Below are 16,889 nucleotides of genomic sequence, written 5' to 3'. Positions count from 1 at the left end.
GTACACTTTGGAAGGACAAACTCCAAGGCAGAGTACAAAGTAAATGGCAGGATACTTGGTAGTGTGGAGGAGCAGAGGGATCTGGGGGTACATGTCCACAGATCCCTGAAAGTTGCCTCACAGGTAGATGGGGTAGTTAAGAAAGCTTATGGAGTGTTAGCTTTCATAAGTTGAGGGATAGAGTTTAAGAATCATGGGGTAATGATGCAGCTCTAAAACTCTGGTAAGGCCATGCTTAGAGTACTGTGTCCAGTTCTGGTCACTTCACCATAGGAAGAATGTAGAAGCTTTGGAAAGGGTGCAGAGGAGGTTTACCAAGATGCTGCCTGGTTTAGAGAGTATGCATTATGATCAGAGATTAAGGGAGCTAGGGCTTTACTCTCTGGAGAGAAGGAGGATAAGAGGAGACATGATAGAGGTATACAAGATATTAAGAGGAATAGATAGAGTGGACAGCCAGCGCCTCTTCCCCAGGGCAGCACTGCTCAATACAAGAGGATGTGGCTTTAAGATAAGGGGTGGAAAGTTCAAGGGGGATATTAGAGGAAATTTTTTTACTCAGAGTGGTTGGTACGTGGAATGTACTGCCTGAGTCAGTGGTGGAGGCAGATACACTAGTGAAATTTAAGAGACTACTAGACAGGTATATGGAGGAATTTAAGGTGGAGGGTTAGATGGGAGGCAGGGTTTAAGTGCTGGCACAACATTGTGGGCCGAAGGGCCTGTACTGTGCTGTATTGTTCTATGATCTATGTTCTTCTAATCTAAGTCCTTCTGCATCCTACCTACTCCTCCACCAATCTTTGTATTATCTGCAAACTTGGCAACAAAGACATCTATACCATCATCTAAATCATTTATATACAGCATTAAAAGAAGTGGTCCCAACACTGACACCTACAGAACACCATGAGTCACTGGCAGCCAATCAGACAAAGATCCTTTTATTCTCACTCGCTGCTGCCTTCCAATCAGCCAATGCTCTAATCATCTTCGTAACTATCCTGTAAACCACAGACTCTTAACTTGGTAAGCAGCTTCATGTGTGGCACCTTGTCAAAGGCCTTCTGAAAGTCCAATTATACAACATCCACTGCATCCCCTTTATCTATCCTACTTGTAACTACTCAAAGAATTCCAACTGGTTCGTTAGGCAAGATTTTCCCTTAGGGAAACCATGCTTATTTTGTCCTGAATCACCAAGTATTCCATCAGCTCATCCTTAACAATTGACTCTAACATCTTCCCAACTACTGAGGTCAGACAAACTGGTCTATAATTTCCTTTCTGCTGCCTTCCTCCATTCTTAATGAGTGGAGTGACATTTGCAATTTTCCAGTCTTCTGGCACCATGTGAGAGTCCAAAGATTTTTGAACGATAATTTCTAATGCCGCCACAATCCCTAATGCTACCTCTTTCAGAACCTTAGGGTGCAGTTTATCTGGTCCAGGTGACTTATGTACTTTTAAGTCTTTCAGCTTTTGAGCACCACCTCCCTTGTAATAGTAACTGCACCCACTTCTCTTCCTTCACACTCTACAACATCAGGCATACTACAACTGTGTTCCACAGTGAAGACTGATGCAAAATACTCAGTTAGTTCATCAGCCATCTTCTTGTCCCCCTTTATTATTTTTCCTGCCTCATTTTCTAGCAGTCCTATATCCACTCTCATCTCTCTTATTTTTTACATATTTAAAAAAGCTTTTACTATCCACTTTGATATTATTTGCTAGCTTGCTTTCATATTTCATCTTTTCCCTTCTAATGATCTACAGAGTTGCCCTCTGTAGGTTTTTAGAAACTTTCTGATCCTCTATCTTCCCACTAATAATTTGCTTTGTTGCATGCTCTCTTTTGTTTTTACATTAGCTTTGACTTCTCTTGTCAGCCATGGTGGTACTATTTTGCCATTTGAGTATTTCTTCACTTTTGCAATACACATGTCCTGTACCTTCCTCATTTTTCCCAGAAACACTCACCATTGCTGCTCTGTTGACATCCCTGCCAGTAGCTCCTTCCAATTTACTTTGGCCAACTCCTTTTTCATACCACTATAATTTCCCTTACTCCACTGAAATACTGCTATATCAGACATTACTTTCTCCCTATCAAATTTCAAGTTGAACTCAATCATATTGTGATCACTAGTTCCTAAGTGTTCTTTTACCTTCACCTCCCTAATTGCCTCACTACACAACACCCAATCCAGTATAGCTGATCCACTAGTAGGTTCAATGACAAACTGCTTTAAAAAGCCATTTCTTAGGCATTCAGCAAATGCACTCTCTTGAGATCCATTACCAACCTGATTTTCCCCAATCAACCTGAATGTTAAGATCTCCCATAACTATCATAACATTGTCCTTTTGAGATGCCTCTTGTAATCAGTGGTCCATCTTCCAGCAACTGTTGGTAGGCCTATATATAACTTCCATCAGGAACCTTTCACCCTTGCAGTTTCTTATCTCAACCCACGAGGATTCAACAGTTTCCGATCCTGTATCAAATCTTTCTACTGATTTGATGCCATTCTTTACCAGTGGAGCCACACCTCCCCCTCTGCCTACCTTACTATCCCTCCGATACAATGTGTAACCTTGGACATTCAGCTCCCAACTACAACTATCCTTCAGGCAAGATTCAGTGATGGCTACATCATACCTGGCAATCTGTAATAGTGCAACAAGATCATCCACCTTACTTCTTATACTCTGCGCAATGAGATACAACACCTTGAGTACTGTATTTGCTACTCTTATTGATTTTTCATCCCTTGTGTACTGATACTCACCCTGTTGGCTGCAACTATGTCCCATCCCCTGCCTGCTCTTCCTGACAGTCTGACTGCACACTGACAGTGGTGTCTGAAAAGAGAATGCTGTCCAAGTTGCATGCCATCTTGAACAATGACTCCCATCCACTCCATAATGTACTGGTTAGGCACAGGAGTACATTCAGCCAGAGACTCATTCCACTGAGATGTAACACTGAGCATCATAGGAAGGCATTCCTGCCTGTTGCCATCAAACTTTACAACTCCTCCCTCGGAGTGTCAGACACCCTGAGCCCATAGGCTGGTCCTGGACTTATTTCCACTTGGCATGATTAACATTATTATTTAATTATTTATGGTTTTATATTGCTATATTTCTACACTATTCTTGGTTGGTGCGGCTGTAACGAAACCCAGTTTCCCTCGGGATCAATAAAGTATGCCTGTTTGTTTACTTTTTACTATCCACCCTATCCTGAGTCCCATAACTCCAGTTTGCACACTCCTGCCAAATTAGTTTAAACCCTTCCGAACAGCTCTAACAAACCTGCCTGTGATTTTCATCAACGCAAAGGGTAATCTGATTGAAACCTATCAACTATTGAAATGGCTGTATGTTCCTATAGTTGGGGAGTCTCTATCAAGGCATTTCAGTATTTAGTAGGTGTCAATAAGATCTCCCTTGTGGGAATCGAGGACAAGAGCACACTGTGTCAGAATGATAGGTTCTTGATTAGTTATTGCATCAAAGATTACGTGGAGAAGGCGAGAGAATTTGGTTGAGAGGGATAATAAATCAGCCATGATGGAATGACAGAGCAGACTTGAGGCAAGTGGCCTATTTCGGCTTTAATGTCCTGTGCAGCCAACCGGAGTTTTGTAAATTTGTAATGTCACTTTCTGACTCTTGAACTCAATGCCTTGAGAAATAAAGACAAGCATGCTCTGCTTCCTTTCTCACCCTTTCCAGGAAATACAATATATTATTTGTAAATTGGCACGTGAGGTGGGTCATTGTTCTGATCTTCCACTCGCAGTGTTTGCCATTGAGTCATTGGGTCAACAAGGGAGTGAAAATTAAATGACTTTCTGCATAGGGTGATAAGCTGCTACACGTTTGATTAGAAATCTGAACATTTATTGTTAGACCTAACCAGCGTTGTCTTATGTTCTGACAGCTCAACTGCAAACCCCACTGATCTTCCAGAGGCCTGCCTACGTCTCTGATCGTGTTCAGCTGAGCTGCATTGTGCAAACTGGCAAAGTAACTGGCACTCAATGGCTGAAGGATGGTGTACCAATACACAACTATTCACATTATAGAGTGGCATTAGATGGCTCTAGTCTATTCATTGAAGATTTGAAAACCACGGACTGTGGCTTGTATACCTGCAGTGTAAATAATGATGTCAGCAAAGCCCAAATCTCTTACTTTCTTGTTGCAAACGGTAGGATTTCACATTGTATCAGGTGAGAGTTCACCGTACAACACTGTGTGTGAGACAGGAGATTTTTTTTGTTATTGTATTTGGTGAGATTGGTAGTCATATAGAAAATGAAACATTTTCACGTCCCTGTACAATATACAGTATGTTAATCTGTTGACATTAATTTCATCACTAATTGTAATAATATGGGTGGTAGGGTAGCATAGTGATGAGCATAACAATATTAAAGCACCAGTGACCCAGGTTTAATTCCTGCCGCTCACTGTAATGAGTTTATAGTGGTAGCATAACAATGTTAAAGCACCAGTGACCCGGGTCCAATTCCTGCCACTCTCTGTAATGAGTTCATTGCGATGGGCATATCGATATTACAGTACCTGTGACGTGAGTTCAATTTCTACTGCTCTCTGAAATGAGTTGAGTGGATAGGATAACAATAATACAGCACCAGTGACCCAGGTTTAATTCCTGCGGCTCTCTGTATTGAGTTTATAGTACATTACAATATTACTGTTCCAGTGACCTAAGTTAAGTTCTCACCACAGGTTTGTAGCAATTGGCAGAATGATATTACCATACCAGTGACCTGGGCTTACAGTGCCTATAAAAAGTATTTATTCCCCCCCCCCCCGGAAGTTTTCATGTTTTATTGTTTTAAAACATTGAGTCACAGTGGATTTAATTTGGCTTTTTCAACAAACATCAACAGAAAAAAATTCTCCTGTCAATGTGAAAACAGATCTCTACAAATTGGTTTAAATAAATTACAAATATGAAACACAAAATAATTAATGCATAAGTATTCACACCCCCCTCCCTATATTATGACACACCAAATCATCACTGGTGATCCAATCATCCATTGGTTTTAGAAGTCACATAATTAGTTAAATGGAGATCTGTTTTTGCAGTCAAGATATTTCAATTGATTGTAGTAAAAATACACCTTCATCTGGAAGGCCCAACTGCTGGTGAGTCAGTATCCTGGCAAAAACAACATCATGAAGACAAAAGAACACTCCAACCAACTCCACGAAAAGGTTATTGAAAAGCACAAGGCAAGAGATGGATTCAAGAACATTTCCAAGTCACTGAATATAAGTTCATCCATAAGAAATTGAAAGAATATGGCACAGCTGTATAAAAAAAAAGCAGGCTGTCTTCAAAAATTGAGTGACTGTGCAAGAGGAGGACCAGTGAGGGAGATCACCAAGAGACCTAGGACACCTCTGGGGGAGTTAGAAGCTTCAGCGGCTGAGATGGGAGAGTTTGCACATACGGTAACTGTTGCCTGAATGCTTCACCAGTTGCAGCTTTATGGAAGAGTGGTAAAGAGAAAGCCACTGTTGAAAAACCTCTCATGAAATTTCATGACATATGCCCTGGATATTAAACTTGATGCTGATTTGAAGAATTCTCTGAGCAGTATTGTATTGCATTTACAGCATTGGGACCACATTGTTGCATAAGTGTGAGGTGATTCATTTTGGTAAGTCAAATATGTGGTCTGAACATTGGTCAAACATTGTGGTCTGAAGGGCCTATTCCTGTTTGTAATATTCAATGTTCTAGTCCAAATTATTCAACCTTTTAACCCTGAGACAGTGTCCTTGTGTGTATAGTCTCCCACCTGAGGTAACACCTTGACAGTCACTCTCAAAGTGCTGCATGTCTGAATTATAACAAATCTTTACCATACACGCTCTGAGTGAGTACGGGGCGTCTGTATTCAATCTCCCCTCATCGGTGAGTATGAGGCGTCTGTATTCAATCTCCCCTCATCGGTGAGTACGAGGCATCTGTATTCAATCTCCTTCATCAGTGAGTATGAGACGTTTGCATTCAATCTCCCCTCATCAGTGAGTATGACAATAACCTATCCCTCAATGTCAGCAAGATGAAGGAATTGGTTGTTGACTTCAGAAGGAGTAGCGGACCGCACAACCCCATCTACATCGGTGGTGCGCAGGTGGAACAGGTCAAAAGCTTTAAGTTCCTCGGGGTAAATATCACAAATGACCTGACTTGGTCTAACCAAGCAGAATCCACTGCCAAGAAGGCCCACCAGCGCCTTTACTTCCTGAGAAAGCTGAAGAAATTTGGCCTGTCCCCTAAAACCCTCACTAATTTTTATAGGTGCACTGTAGAAAGCATTCTTCTAGGGTTCATCACAACCTGGTATGGAAGGTGTCCTGTCCAAGACCAGAAGAAGCTGCAGAAGATCGTGAACATAGCCCAGCACATCACACAAACCAATCTTCCATCCTTGGACTCACTTTACACCATATGCTGTCGGAGCAGTGCTGCCAGGATAATCAAGGACAAGACCCACCCAGCCAACACACTTTTTGTCCCACTTCCCTCCGGGAGAAGGCTCAGGAGCATGAAGATTCGTACGGCCAGGTTTGGGAACAGCTTCTTTCCAACTGTGATAAGACTGCTGAACAGATCCTGACTCGGATCTGGGCCGTACCTTCCAAATATCTGGACCTGCCTTGCACTACCTTACTTTTCCTTTTCTATTTTCTAATTATGATTTATAATTTGAATTTTTATTATATTTACTTCGATTCGTACTTCAGGGAGCACGAAGTGCAGAATCAAATATCACTGTGATGATTGTACGCTCTAGTATCAATTGTTTGGTGACAATAAATTATAAGTATAATGGTAATGAGGCGTCTGTATTCAATCTCCCCTCATAGAATCAGGTTTAATATTCCCTGCATATGTCATGAAATTTGTAAATTTTGCAGCAGCAGTAAATTGCAACATTTAATAATAGAAGAGAAAAAAACTGAATTACAGTAAATATTACTGTATATCACAAACATGAGAAAATTTGCAGATGCTAGAAATCAAAAGCAACACACACAAAATGCTGGAGGATCTCAGCAGGCCAGGCAGCATCTGTGGAAAAGAGTAGACAACATTTCAGGCCGAGACCTTTCATCAGTCCTGATGTTTCCCTTCAAAGATTCTTCAAGCATTCCTGGATCATGCTTCAGTTATGTGAGATGAGGTGGAGCAGGATGTGCCTCTCTTTTTAGAAGGATAAAGGGTGAATTAGCTAAAATATATAAATGGGCAATGTATTTTTATCAGAAATAAATTTGTGTTATTTTATTTTTTAGGTGTTCTCTCCGTTGTTTTCTATGCGTTTCTGATGTCAGTCATTGCTATGGTCAGTAATGTCACTTCCTTCATTACAGCCATGATGATAATCTTTGTTGTCCTTAGGAATAAACAAGGTATTTGTGTCGTTCTTAAATTATTATTGTGTATATTATTGTTCTGTACATTATTATTAGGTAAATCTACACACTGCTAAGTGTGTTTTTAAATGTTGCTATATTAACAAAAGAATTTCCCAATTGGGAAATCAAGTCTGCTCTGCCATTCAATCATGATCTGATCCAATTCTTGCACAAGGACTTCCAAGTCCCTTTGCATCTCTGCATTTTGAATTCTCTCCCCATCTAAATAATCATCTGCCCATTTATTTCTTCCACCAAAGTGCATGACCATACACTTTCCTACATTGTATTTCATTTGCCACTTCTTTGCCCATTCACTTAAACTATCTAAGTCTCTCTGCAGGCTCTCTGTTTCCTCAACACAGCCCGCTCCTCTACCTGTCTTTATATCATCAGTAAATTTAGCCACAAATCCATTAATCCTACAGTCCAAATTATTGGCATACATCGTAAAAAGTGGCGGTCCCAACACTGACCCCTGTGGAACTCCACTAGTATCTGGCAGCCAGCCAGAATAGGATCCCTTTATTCTCACTCTTTATTTCCTGCTGATTAGCCAATACTCCACGCGTACTAGTAACTCCCCTGTAATTCCATGGGCTCTTATCTTGCTGAGCAGCCTCATGTGCAGCACCTTGTCAGAGGCCTTCTGAAAATCCAAGTACATCATATCTACTGCATCTCCTTTGTCCACCCTCCTTGTAATTTCCTCTAAAAATTGCAGTAGGGTTGTCAGGCAGGATTTTCCTTTCATGCTGGTTTTGGCCTATCCTATCATGTGCCTCCAGGTTCTCCATAATCTTATCCCTAACAATCGATTCCAACAGCTTCCCAGCCACTGATGTCAGGCTAACAGATCTTGCTTGCTTTCTTTTGCTTCCCACCCTTCTAAAATAGCGGAGTAACATTTGCAATTTTCCAGTCATCCAGTAAAATGCCAGAATCTATTGATTCTTGAAAGATCATTGTTAATGCCTCCGCAATCTCTCCAGCTACTTCTTTCAGAACTCGAAGGTGCATTCCATCAGGTCCAGGAGATTTATCCACCCTCAGATCATTAAGCTTCCTGAGCACCTTCTCAGTCATAATTTTCACTACACAAACTTCACTTCCCTGACACATCCGATATACTGCAGATGTCTTCCACTGTGAAGACTGATGCAAAATACGCATTCAGTTCCTCTGCCATCTCTGCATCTCCCATTACAATATCTCCAGCATCATTTTCTATTGGTTCTATATCTACCCTCAACTCTCTTTTAAGCTTATATACTTAAAAAAGCTTTCAGTATCTTCTTTGATATTAGTTGCCAACTTCCTTTCATAAATCTTTTCCTTCCTAATGACCTTCTTAGTTTCCTTCTGCAAGTTTTTGAAAGCTTCCCAATCCCCTGTCTTCCCACCAGCTTTGATTTCCTTGTATGCCCTCTCTTTTGCTTTTAATTTGGCTCTGACTGCAGTTGTCGGCCATGGTAATGTCCTTCTTCCATTCGAAAATTTCTTCTTATTTGGAACATATCTGTCTTGCACTTCCCTCATTTTTCGCAGAAACTCCAGCCATTGCTGCTCTCCTGTCCTTCCTGCTAGTATCACTTTGCAGTCAACCTTGGCCAGTTCCCCTCTCATTATCATTATTATTATTATTATTATTATTATTATTACAAATTGAAATTATAGTACCATATTTTCTGACTCTCAGTCCATAACATTGTGGTATTCTGTTTTCACTTTTGCAGTTGAGAAGTATCGTGGAGAATTTATCACCATCTTTGTGACACTTCAGCTTCTATCTTTCATCTGTTTGCTCATTGCAAGCCTCTTCTGTGTATACATTTCAGGTAAGAGGCCTCAGAGATGTTCAGTCTCAGTGTAGGCACTTAGTTTCACCATGTCCATGCTGACCATCAGGCATATATCCACACTAATCCTATTTCCCAGCAATTGTGCGTAGCTTTCTAGGCCTGGCCTTTCAAGGACTCAATGTTGTGATAATACCAGCTTCTTTCTCCAGCTCAGACAGTGTGTTCCAGATTCCAGTCACCCACTAAGTCTCTTTACTCTAAACATATGCTGTCTTGGATCTTTAAGGTTGTCATAGCTGGGGCAGTAGGTGAGGTCTCCTGAGGATAAGTTCCCACTACCAGCTAAATGCTCCAAATGACGTGTGTCTCAAATAGTCTCTGTCAACCAAGTCCAGCTCCTGGCCTTTACATGTGGATTAACTACTAAGCCCAGAGAACCATATCTACTGATAGGAAAAGGGGCAAAGGTGGGTTACTGGGTGTCTTAAAACCAGTCACCGGGCAGATGGGGCTCATCAGCCATGGTTGGCAGCTCATCTAGGAGAAGAAAAATTCCAATCTCAAACCTCTGCTGCCTTTGGTCTATGCCTTCATAGAGGAGTCTTCAGGAGTAAACCCTGAGGAAAAATCTGGACCTGGAGTCCCTAAGGCAATCCTACATTGGGTTCAACTCTGACAGGCAACTCCTGTGACGTCGCTGATTCCAAACTAAATCAGTGTCTGCTGCTTTTTTGGAATCATCGGCTATGTGGAGGGAGGGAGCCTGCTGCAAGGACAACAGCTTGCTCTCCATATCGTACTGCCCTGGATTGTGTATCAACTTTGACAGCTAGGATGCAACATTCATGGTCGAGCCCGATTAATGGAGACTGTTGAATGCTGTCGTGTTTGATGTCAGTGTAAGGTCAGAGGTCCAGTAAGCCACTCCATTTGAGTAATTTAGGAAGGACAATAATGACTGCACTCAGGAATCAAATGTAAACAATTCTCCCTTTCTCTTTCCACATCCCTCCTTCCTCTGTGACTTTCCCTTCCTTCTTCATGTGCTCACTCTGTTTCTTTGAAACAGACTCTAAGAGATCCAACATTGGTTACACTAGACAACAAATTTTTTCAAAAGTGTTACTTGCTCAGAATTTTTTTTGTTTGTGATAGACTGCTTGAAGCTCAACATACATAATTTCAGACTACTTATATCATGTAGGAATCTGAAGAAACTCAGGTATTAACTTTTATTGAATATAATGTATTTAGTTGCACAATGGTACTGACACTTTGCAATGTTCCAACCAAGCTAAAAATGTTTTGTTGATGGTTTTCATTTGTACTCAGTGCCTTAAGACAGGAGATTCTGTGGATGTGAACAGGACATCCAAACGTTATGTTGCCTCCCAGGTGCCAGGATCAGGGACGTGTCAGTTTGCAGCATTTTAGAGAGGGAGGGAGAGCAGCCAGATGCCTTGCTGCATATTGGTACCAATGACATGGGAAGGAAAAGAAATGAGGTCCTGAAAAGAGAATTTAGAGAGCTAAGCAGAAAGCTGAAAAGCAAGACCTCCAGGAGACCTCCAATTTCTGGATTGCTACCTATGCGACATGCTAGTCAGGGTAGAAACAGGATGATTTGGCAGATAAATGTGTGACTGAGAACTGCTTCAGGGGGAAAGGCTTCAGGTTCTTGGATCATTGGTATCTTTCCGGGGGGAGCTATGACCTGTAAAAATGGGATGAGTTGCACCTGAACCCAAGGAGAACCAATATTCTTGTGTGCAGGTTTATTAAAGCTGTTGAGGATTTAAACTAATTTGGCAAGGGAGTGGGAACGAAAATGAATGGACTCAGGATAGAATGGATGGTAAAAAAAAGCAAAGATACTGTGCAGTCAGACTGTCAGGAAGGACAGGCAGATGATAGGACAAAATTGCAGCCAGCAGGGTGAATATCAGTGCATTTGGATGCAGAATCAAAAAGGGTAGCAAATACAGTACTCTGTATACCTCTGTTATACCTCTATGCGTGGAGTATGAAATATTAGGCAGATGATATAGAACATAGAACATAGAACAGTACAACACATTACAGGCCCTTTGGCCCACAATGTTGTGCTGACCCACAAACCCTGCCTCCCATATAAACCCCCCCACCTTAAATTCCTCCATATACCTGTCTAGTAGTCTCTTAAACTTCACTATTGTATCTGCCTCCACCACTGACTCAGGCAGTGCATTCCACGCACCAACCACTCTCTGAGTAAAAAACCTTCCTCAAATATCCCCATTGAACTATCCCCATTAAGAGGAATAGACAGAGTGGACAGCCAGCACCTCTTCCCCAGGGCACCACTGCTCAGTACAAGAGGACATGGTTTTAAGGTAAGCGGAGGGAAGTTCAAGGGGGATATTAGAGGAAGGTTTTTCACTCAGAGAGTGGTTGGTGCATGGAATGCACTGCCTGAGTCAGTGGTGGAGGCAGATATACTAGTGAAGTTTAATAGACTACTAGACAGGTATATGGAGGAATTTAAGGTGGGGGGTTATATAGATAGATAGATAGATACTTTATTCATCCCCATGGGGAAATTCAGCATTTTTTCCAATGTCCCATACACTTATTGTAGCAAAACTAATTACATACAATACTTAACTCAGTAAAAATATGATATGCATCTAAAATCACCCTCTCAAAAAGCACTAATAATAGCTTTTAAAAAGTTCTTAAGTAGTTTACTTAAATACATTGAGTCCTAACCCCGGCACTAATATATGTGAGGCAAAGTTTGAGGATCAGCACAACATTGTGGGCCAAAGGGCCTATAATGTGCTGTACCATTCTATGTTCTATGAACTTCCCTCCCCTTACCTTAAAGCCATGTCCTCTTGTACTGAGCAGTGGTGCCCTGGGGAAGAGGCGCTGGCTGTCCACTCTATCTATTCCTCTTAATATCTTGTACACCTCTATCATGTCTCCTCTCATCCTCCTTCTCTCTAAAGAGTAAAGCCCAAACTCCCTTAATATCTGATTATAATCCATACACTCTAAACCAGGCAGCATCCTGGTAAATCTCCTCTGTATCCTTTCCAATGCTTCCACATCCTTCCTATAGTGAGGCGACCAGAACTGGACACAGTACGCCAAGTGTGGCCTAACCAGAGTTTTATAGAGCTGCATCATTACCTCACGACCCTTAAACTCTATCTCTTGACTTATGAAAGCTAACACCCCATAAGCTTTCTTAACTACCCCATCTACCTGTGAGGCAACTTTCAGGGATCTGTGGACATGTACCCCCAGATCCCTCTGCTCCTCCACACTACCAAGTATCCTGCCATTTACTTTGTACTCTGCCTTGGAGTTTGTCCTTCCAAACTGTACCACCTTACACGTCTCCGGGTTGAACTCCATCTGCCACTTCACAGCCCACTTCTGCAGCCTATCAATGTCTCTCTGTAATCTTCAACAATCCTCTACACTATCTACAACACCACCAACCTTTGTGTTGACTGCAAACTTGCAAACCCACCCTTCTACCCCCACATCCAGGTTGTTAATAAAAATCACTAAAAGTAGAGGTCCCAGAACAGATCCTTGTGGGACACCACTAGTCATAACCCTCCAATCTGAAGGTACTTCCTCCACCACGACCCTCTGCCTTCTGCAGGCAAGCCAATTCTGAATCCACCTGGCTAAACTTCCCTGGATCCCATGCCTTCTGACTTTCTGAATAAGCCTACCATGTGGAACCTTGTCAAATGCCTTACTAAAATCCATGTAGATCACATCCGCTTCATAACCTTCATCTATATGCCTGGTCACCTCCTCAAAGAACTCTATTAGGCTTGTTAGGCACGATCTGCCCTTCACAAAGCCATGCTGACTGTCCCTGATCAGACCATGATTCTCTAAATGCCCATAGATCCTATCTCTAAGAATCTTTTCCAACAGCTATCTCACCATAGATGTAAAGCTCACTGGTCTATAATTACCCGGACTATCCCTACTACCTTTTTTGAACAAGGGGACAACATTTGCCTCCCTCCAATCCTCTGGTACCATTCCCGTGGACAACGAGGACATAAAGGTCCTAGCCAGAGGTTCAGCAATCTCTTCCCTCGCATTGTGGAGCAGCCTGGGGAATATTCCGTCAGGCCCCAGGGACTTATCCATCCTAATGTATTTTAACAACTCCAACACCTCCTCTCCCTTAATATCAACATGCTCCAGAACATCACCCTCATTCATATTGTCCTCACCATCATCAAGTTCCCTCTCATTGGTGAATACTGAAGAGAAGTATTCATTGAGGACCTCGCTCACTTCCACAGCCTCCAGGCACATCTTCCCACCTTTATTTCTAATTGGTCCTACCTTTACTCCTGTCATCCTTTTGTTCTTCACATAATTGAAGAATGTCTTGGGGTTTTCCCTTTCCCTACTCGCCAAGGCCTTCTCATGCCCCCTTCTTGCTCTCCTCAGCCCCTTCTTAAGCTCCTTTCTTGCTACCCTATATTCCTCAATAGACCCATTTGATCCTTGCTTACTAAACCTCATGTATGCTTCCTTCTTCCACCTGACTAGATTTTCCACCTCACTTGTCACCCATGGTTCCTTCACCCTACCATTCTTTATCTTCCTCACTGAGACAAATTTATCCCTAACTCCCTGCAAGAGATCCCTAAACATTAACCACAGGTCCATAGTACATTTCCCTGCAAAAACATCATCCCACTTCACACCCGCAAGTTCTAGCCTGATAGCCTCATAATTTGCCCTTCCTCAATTAAAAATTTTCCTGTCCTCTCTGATTCTATCCTTTTACATGATAATGCTAAAGGCCAGGGAGTGGTGATCACTGTCCCCTAGATGCTCACCCACTGAGAGATCTGTGACCTGACTCAGTTCATTACCTAATACTAGATCTAGTATGGCATTCCCCCTAGTCAGCCTGTCAACATACTGTGACAGGAATCTGTCCTGGACACACTTAACAAACTCTGCCCCATCTAAACCGTTGGAACTAATCAGGTGCCAATCAATATTAGGGAAGTTAAAGTCATCCATGATAACAACCCTGTTATTTTTGCACCTTTCCTAAATCTGCCTCCCAATCTGCTCCTCGGTATCTCTGCTGCTACCAGGGGTCCTATAGAATACCCCCAGTAGAGTAACTGCTCCCTTCCTGTTCTTGACTTCCACCCATACTGACTCAAATGAGGATCCTGCTACATTACTCACCCTTCCTGTAGCTATAATAGTATCCCTAACCAGTAATGCCACCCCTCCTCCCCTTCCCCCCCTCTCTATCCCTTTTAAAGCAGTGAAATCCAGGAATATTGAGAATCCATTCCTGCCCTGGTGCCAGCCAAGTCTCTGTAATGGCCACTACATCATAATTCCATGTATGTATCCAAGCTCTCAGTTAATCACCTTTGTTCCTGATGCTTCTTGCATTGAAGTACACACACTTTAGCCCTTCTACATTACTACCTTTGCACCCTTTATTCTGCTTCTCTTTCCTCAAAGCCTCTTTATATGTTAGATCTGGCTTTACTCCATACACTTCTTTCACTGCTCTATCGCTCTGGGTCCCATCCCTTGTTACAATATTGCAGATTACCACGTATGATGTTGTAGCCATCACTGAAGGTTGGTCGTTGTTGGGAACTGAATGTCCAAGGTTACATGTTGTATTGGAGGAATAGGAAGGTATGCAGAGGGGGTGGTGTGGCTCTACTGGTGAAGAATGGCATCAAATCAGTGGAAAGATGTGACATAAGATTGGAAGATGTTGAATCCTTGTGGGTTGAATTGTGAAAATGCAAGAGTAAAAGGACCCTGATGACAGTTATATACAGGCGTCCCAATAGTAGCTGGGATGTGGACCACAGATAACAACAGGAAATAGAAAAGGCATGTCAAAAGGACAATGTTATGATAGTCATGGGAGATTTAATATGTAGGTCGATTGGGAAAATCAGATTGGTAATGGACCTGAAGAAAATAAGTTTGTTGAATGCCTAAGATATAGCTTTTTTGAGCAGTTTGTCGTTGAGCCTCCCAGGGGATCACCTAAAATAGATGTGTCTATTTTAATGCAAGGAGTATTATGAACAAAGCAGATGACCTTAGAGCATGGATCGGTACTTGGAGCTCTGATGTGGTGGCCATTACAGAGACTTGGATGGCTCAGGTACAGGAATGGTTACTTCAAGTGCTGGGTTTTAGATGTTTCAGAAAGGACAGAGAGGGAGGCAAAAGAGATGGGGGTGTGGCACTTTTGATCAGAAATAGTGTCACGGCTGCAGAAAAGGTAGACGTCATGGAGGGATTGTCTACGGAGTCTTTGTTGGTGGAGGTTAGGAACAGGAAGGGGTCAATAACTTTACTGGGTGTTTTTTATAGGTTGCCCAATAGTAACATAGATATCGAGGAGCAGATAGGGAAATAGATCCTGAAAAGGTGTAATGTTAACAGAGTTGTCATGATGGGAGATTTTAATTTCCCAAGTATCAATTGGCATCTCTCTAGAGCTAGGGTTTCGATGGGGTAGAGTTTGTTAGGTGTGTTCAGGAAGGTTTTTTGACACAATATGCAGATAAGCCTACAAGAGGAGAGACTGTACTTGATTGGGTATTGGGAAACCTGGTCAGGTGTCAGATCTCTCAGCGGGAGAGCATTTTGGAGATAGGGATCATAATTCTATCTTCTTTACAAGAGCATTGGAGAGAGATAGGAACAGACAAGTTAGAAAAGTGTTTAATTGAGTAAGGGGAATTATGAGGCTACCAGGCAGGAAATTGGAAGTTTCAATTGGGAACAGATGTTCTCAGGGAAAAGTACGGAAGAAATGTGGCAAATGTTCAGAGGATATTTGTGTGGAGTTCTGCATAGGTACATTCCAATGAGACAGGGAAGTTATGGTAGGGTACAGGAACCATGGTGTACAAGGGCTGTAATAGGTATAGTCAAGAAGAAAAGAAAAGCTTACAAAAGGTTCAGAGAGCTGGGTAACGTTAAAGATCTAGAAGATTATAAGGCAAACAGGAAGGAGCTTAAAAAGGAAATCATGAGAGCCAGAAGGGGCCATGAGAAGGCCTAGGCAGGCAGGATTAAGGAAAACCGCAAGGTTTTCTACAAGTATGTGAAGAGCAAAAGGATAAGACGTGAAAGAATAGGACCTATCAAGTGTGACAGTGGAAAAGTGTGTATGGAACTGGAGGAAATAGCAGAGCTACTTAATGAGTACTTTGCTTCAGTATTCACTATGAAAAAGGATCTTGGTGGTTGTAGTGCTGACTTGCAGCGGACTGAAAAGCTTGAGCATGTAGATATTAAGACAGAGGATGTGCTGGAGCTTTTAGAAAGCATCAAGTTGGATAAGTTGCCAGGACCGGATGAGATGTACCCCAGGCTACTGTGGGAGGCGAGGGAAGAGATTGCTGAGCCCCTGGCGATGATCTTTGTATCATCAATGGGGACAGGAGAGGTTCCAGAGTATTGGAGGGTTGCAGATGTTGTTCTCTTATTCACAAAAGGGAGTTGAGATAGCTTAGAAAATTATAGACCAGTGAGTCTTATTTCAGTGGTTGATAAGTTGATGGAGAAGAT

At 42.1% G+C, this 16,889-nt stretch overlaps 1 protein-coding gene across 1 annotated transcript in view; it reads left to right on the top strand.

The window, feature by feature from the left end:
* The window catches only part of LOC140721718 (uncharacterized), a 154,725-nt gene that overhangs the window by 36,930 nt on the left and 100,906 nt on the right, over window positions 1-16,889 (top strand). Inside the window, exons 4-6 of the mRNA XM_073036505.1 lie at window positions 3,956-4,225; window positions 7,360-7,476; window positions 9,219-9,320. Coding sequence (XP_072892606.1) covers window positions 3,956-4,225; window positions 7,360-7,476; window positions 9,219-9,320 — 489 coding nt within the window. The remainder of the gene's footprint in view (window positions 1-3,955; window positions 4,226-7,359; window positions 7,477-9,218; window positions 9,321-16,889) is intronic.

The sequence above is a fragment of the Hemitrygon akajei genome, chromosome 2 (genome assembly GCF_048418815.1).
Source record: "Hemitrygon akajei chromosome 2, sHemAka1.3, whole genome shotgun sequence".
Classification (NCBI taxonomy): domain Eukaryota; kingdom Metazoa; phylum Chordata; class Chondrichthyes; order Myliobatiformes; family Dasyatidae; genus Hemitrygon; species Hemitrygon akajei.
Note: the sequence above shows the minus strand (reverse complement) of the source record. Positions and strands in the feature narration are given on the sequence as shown.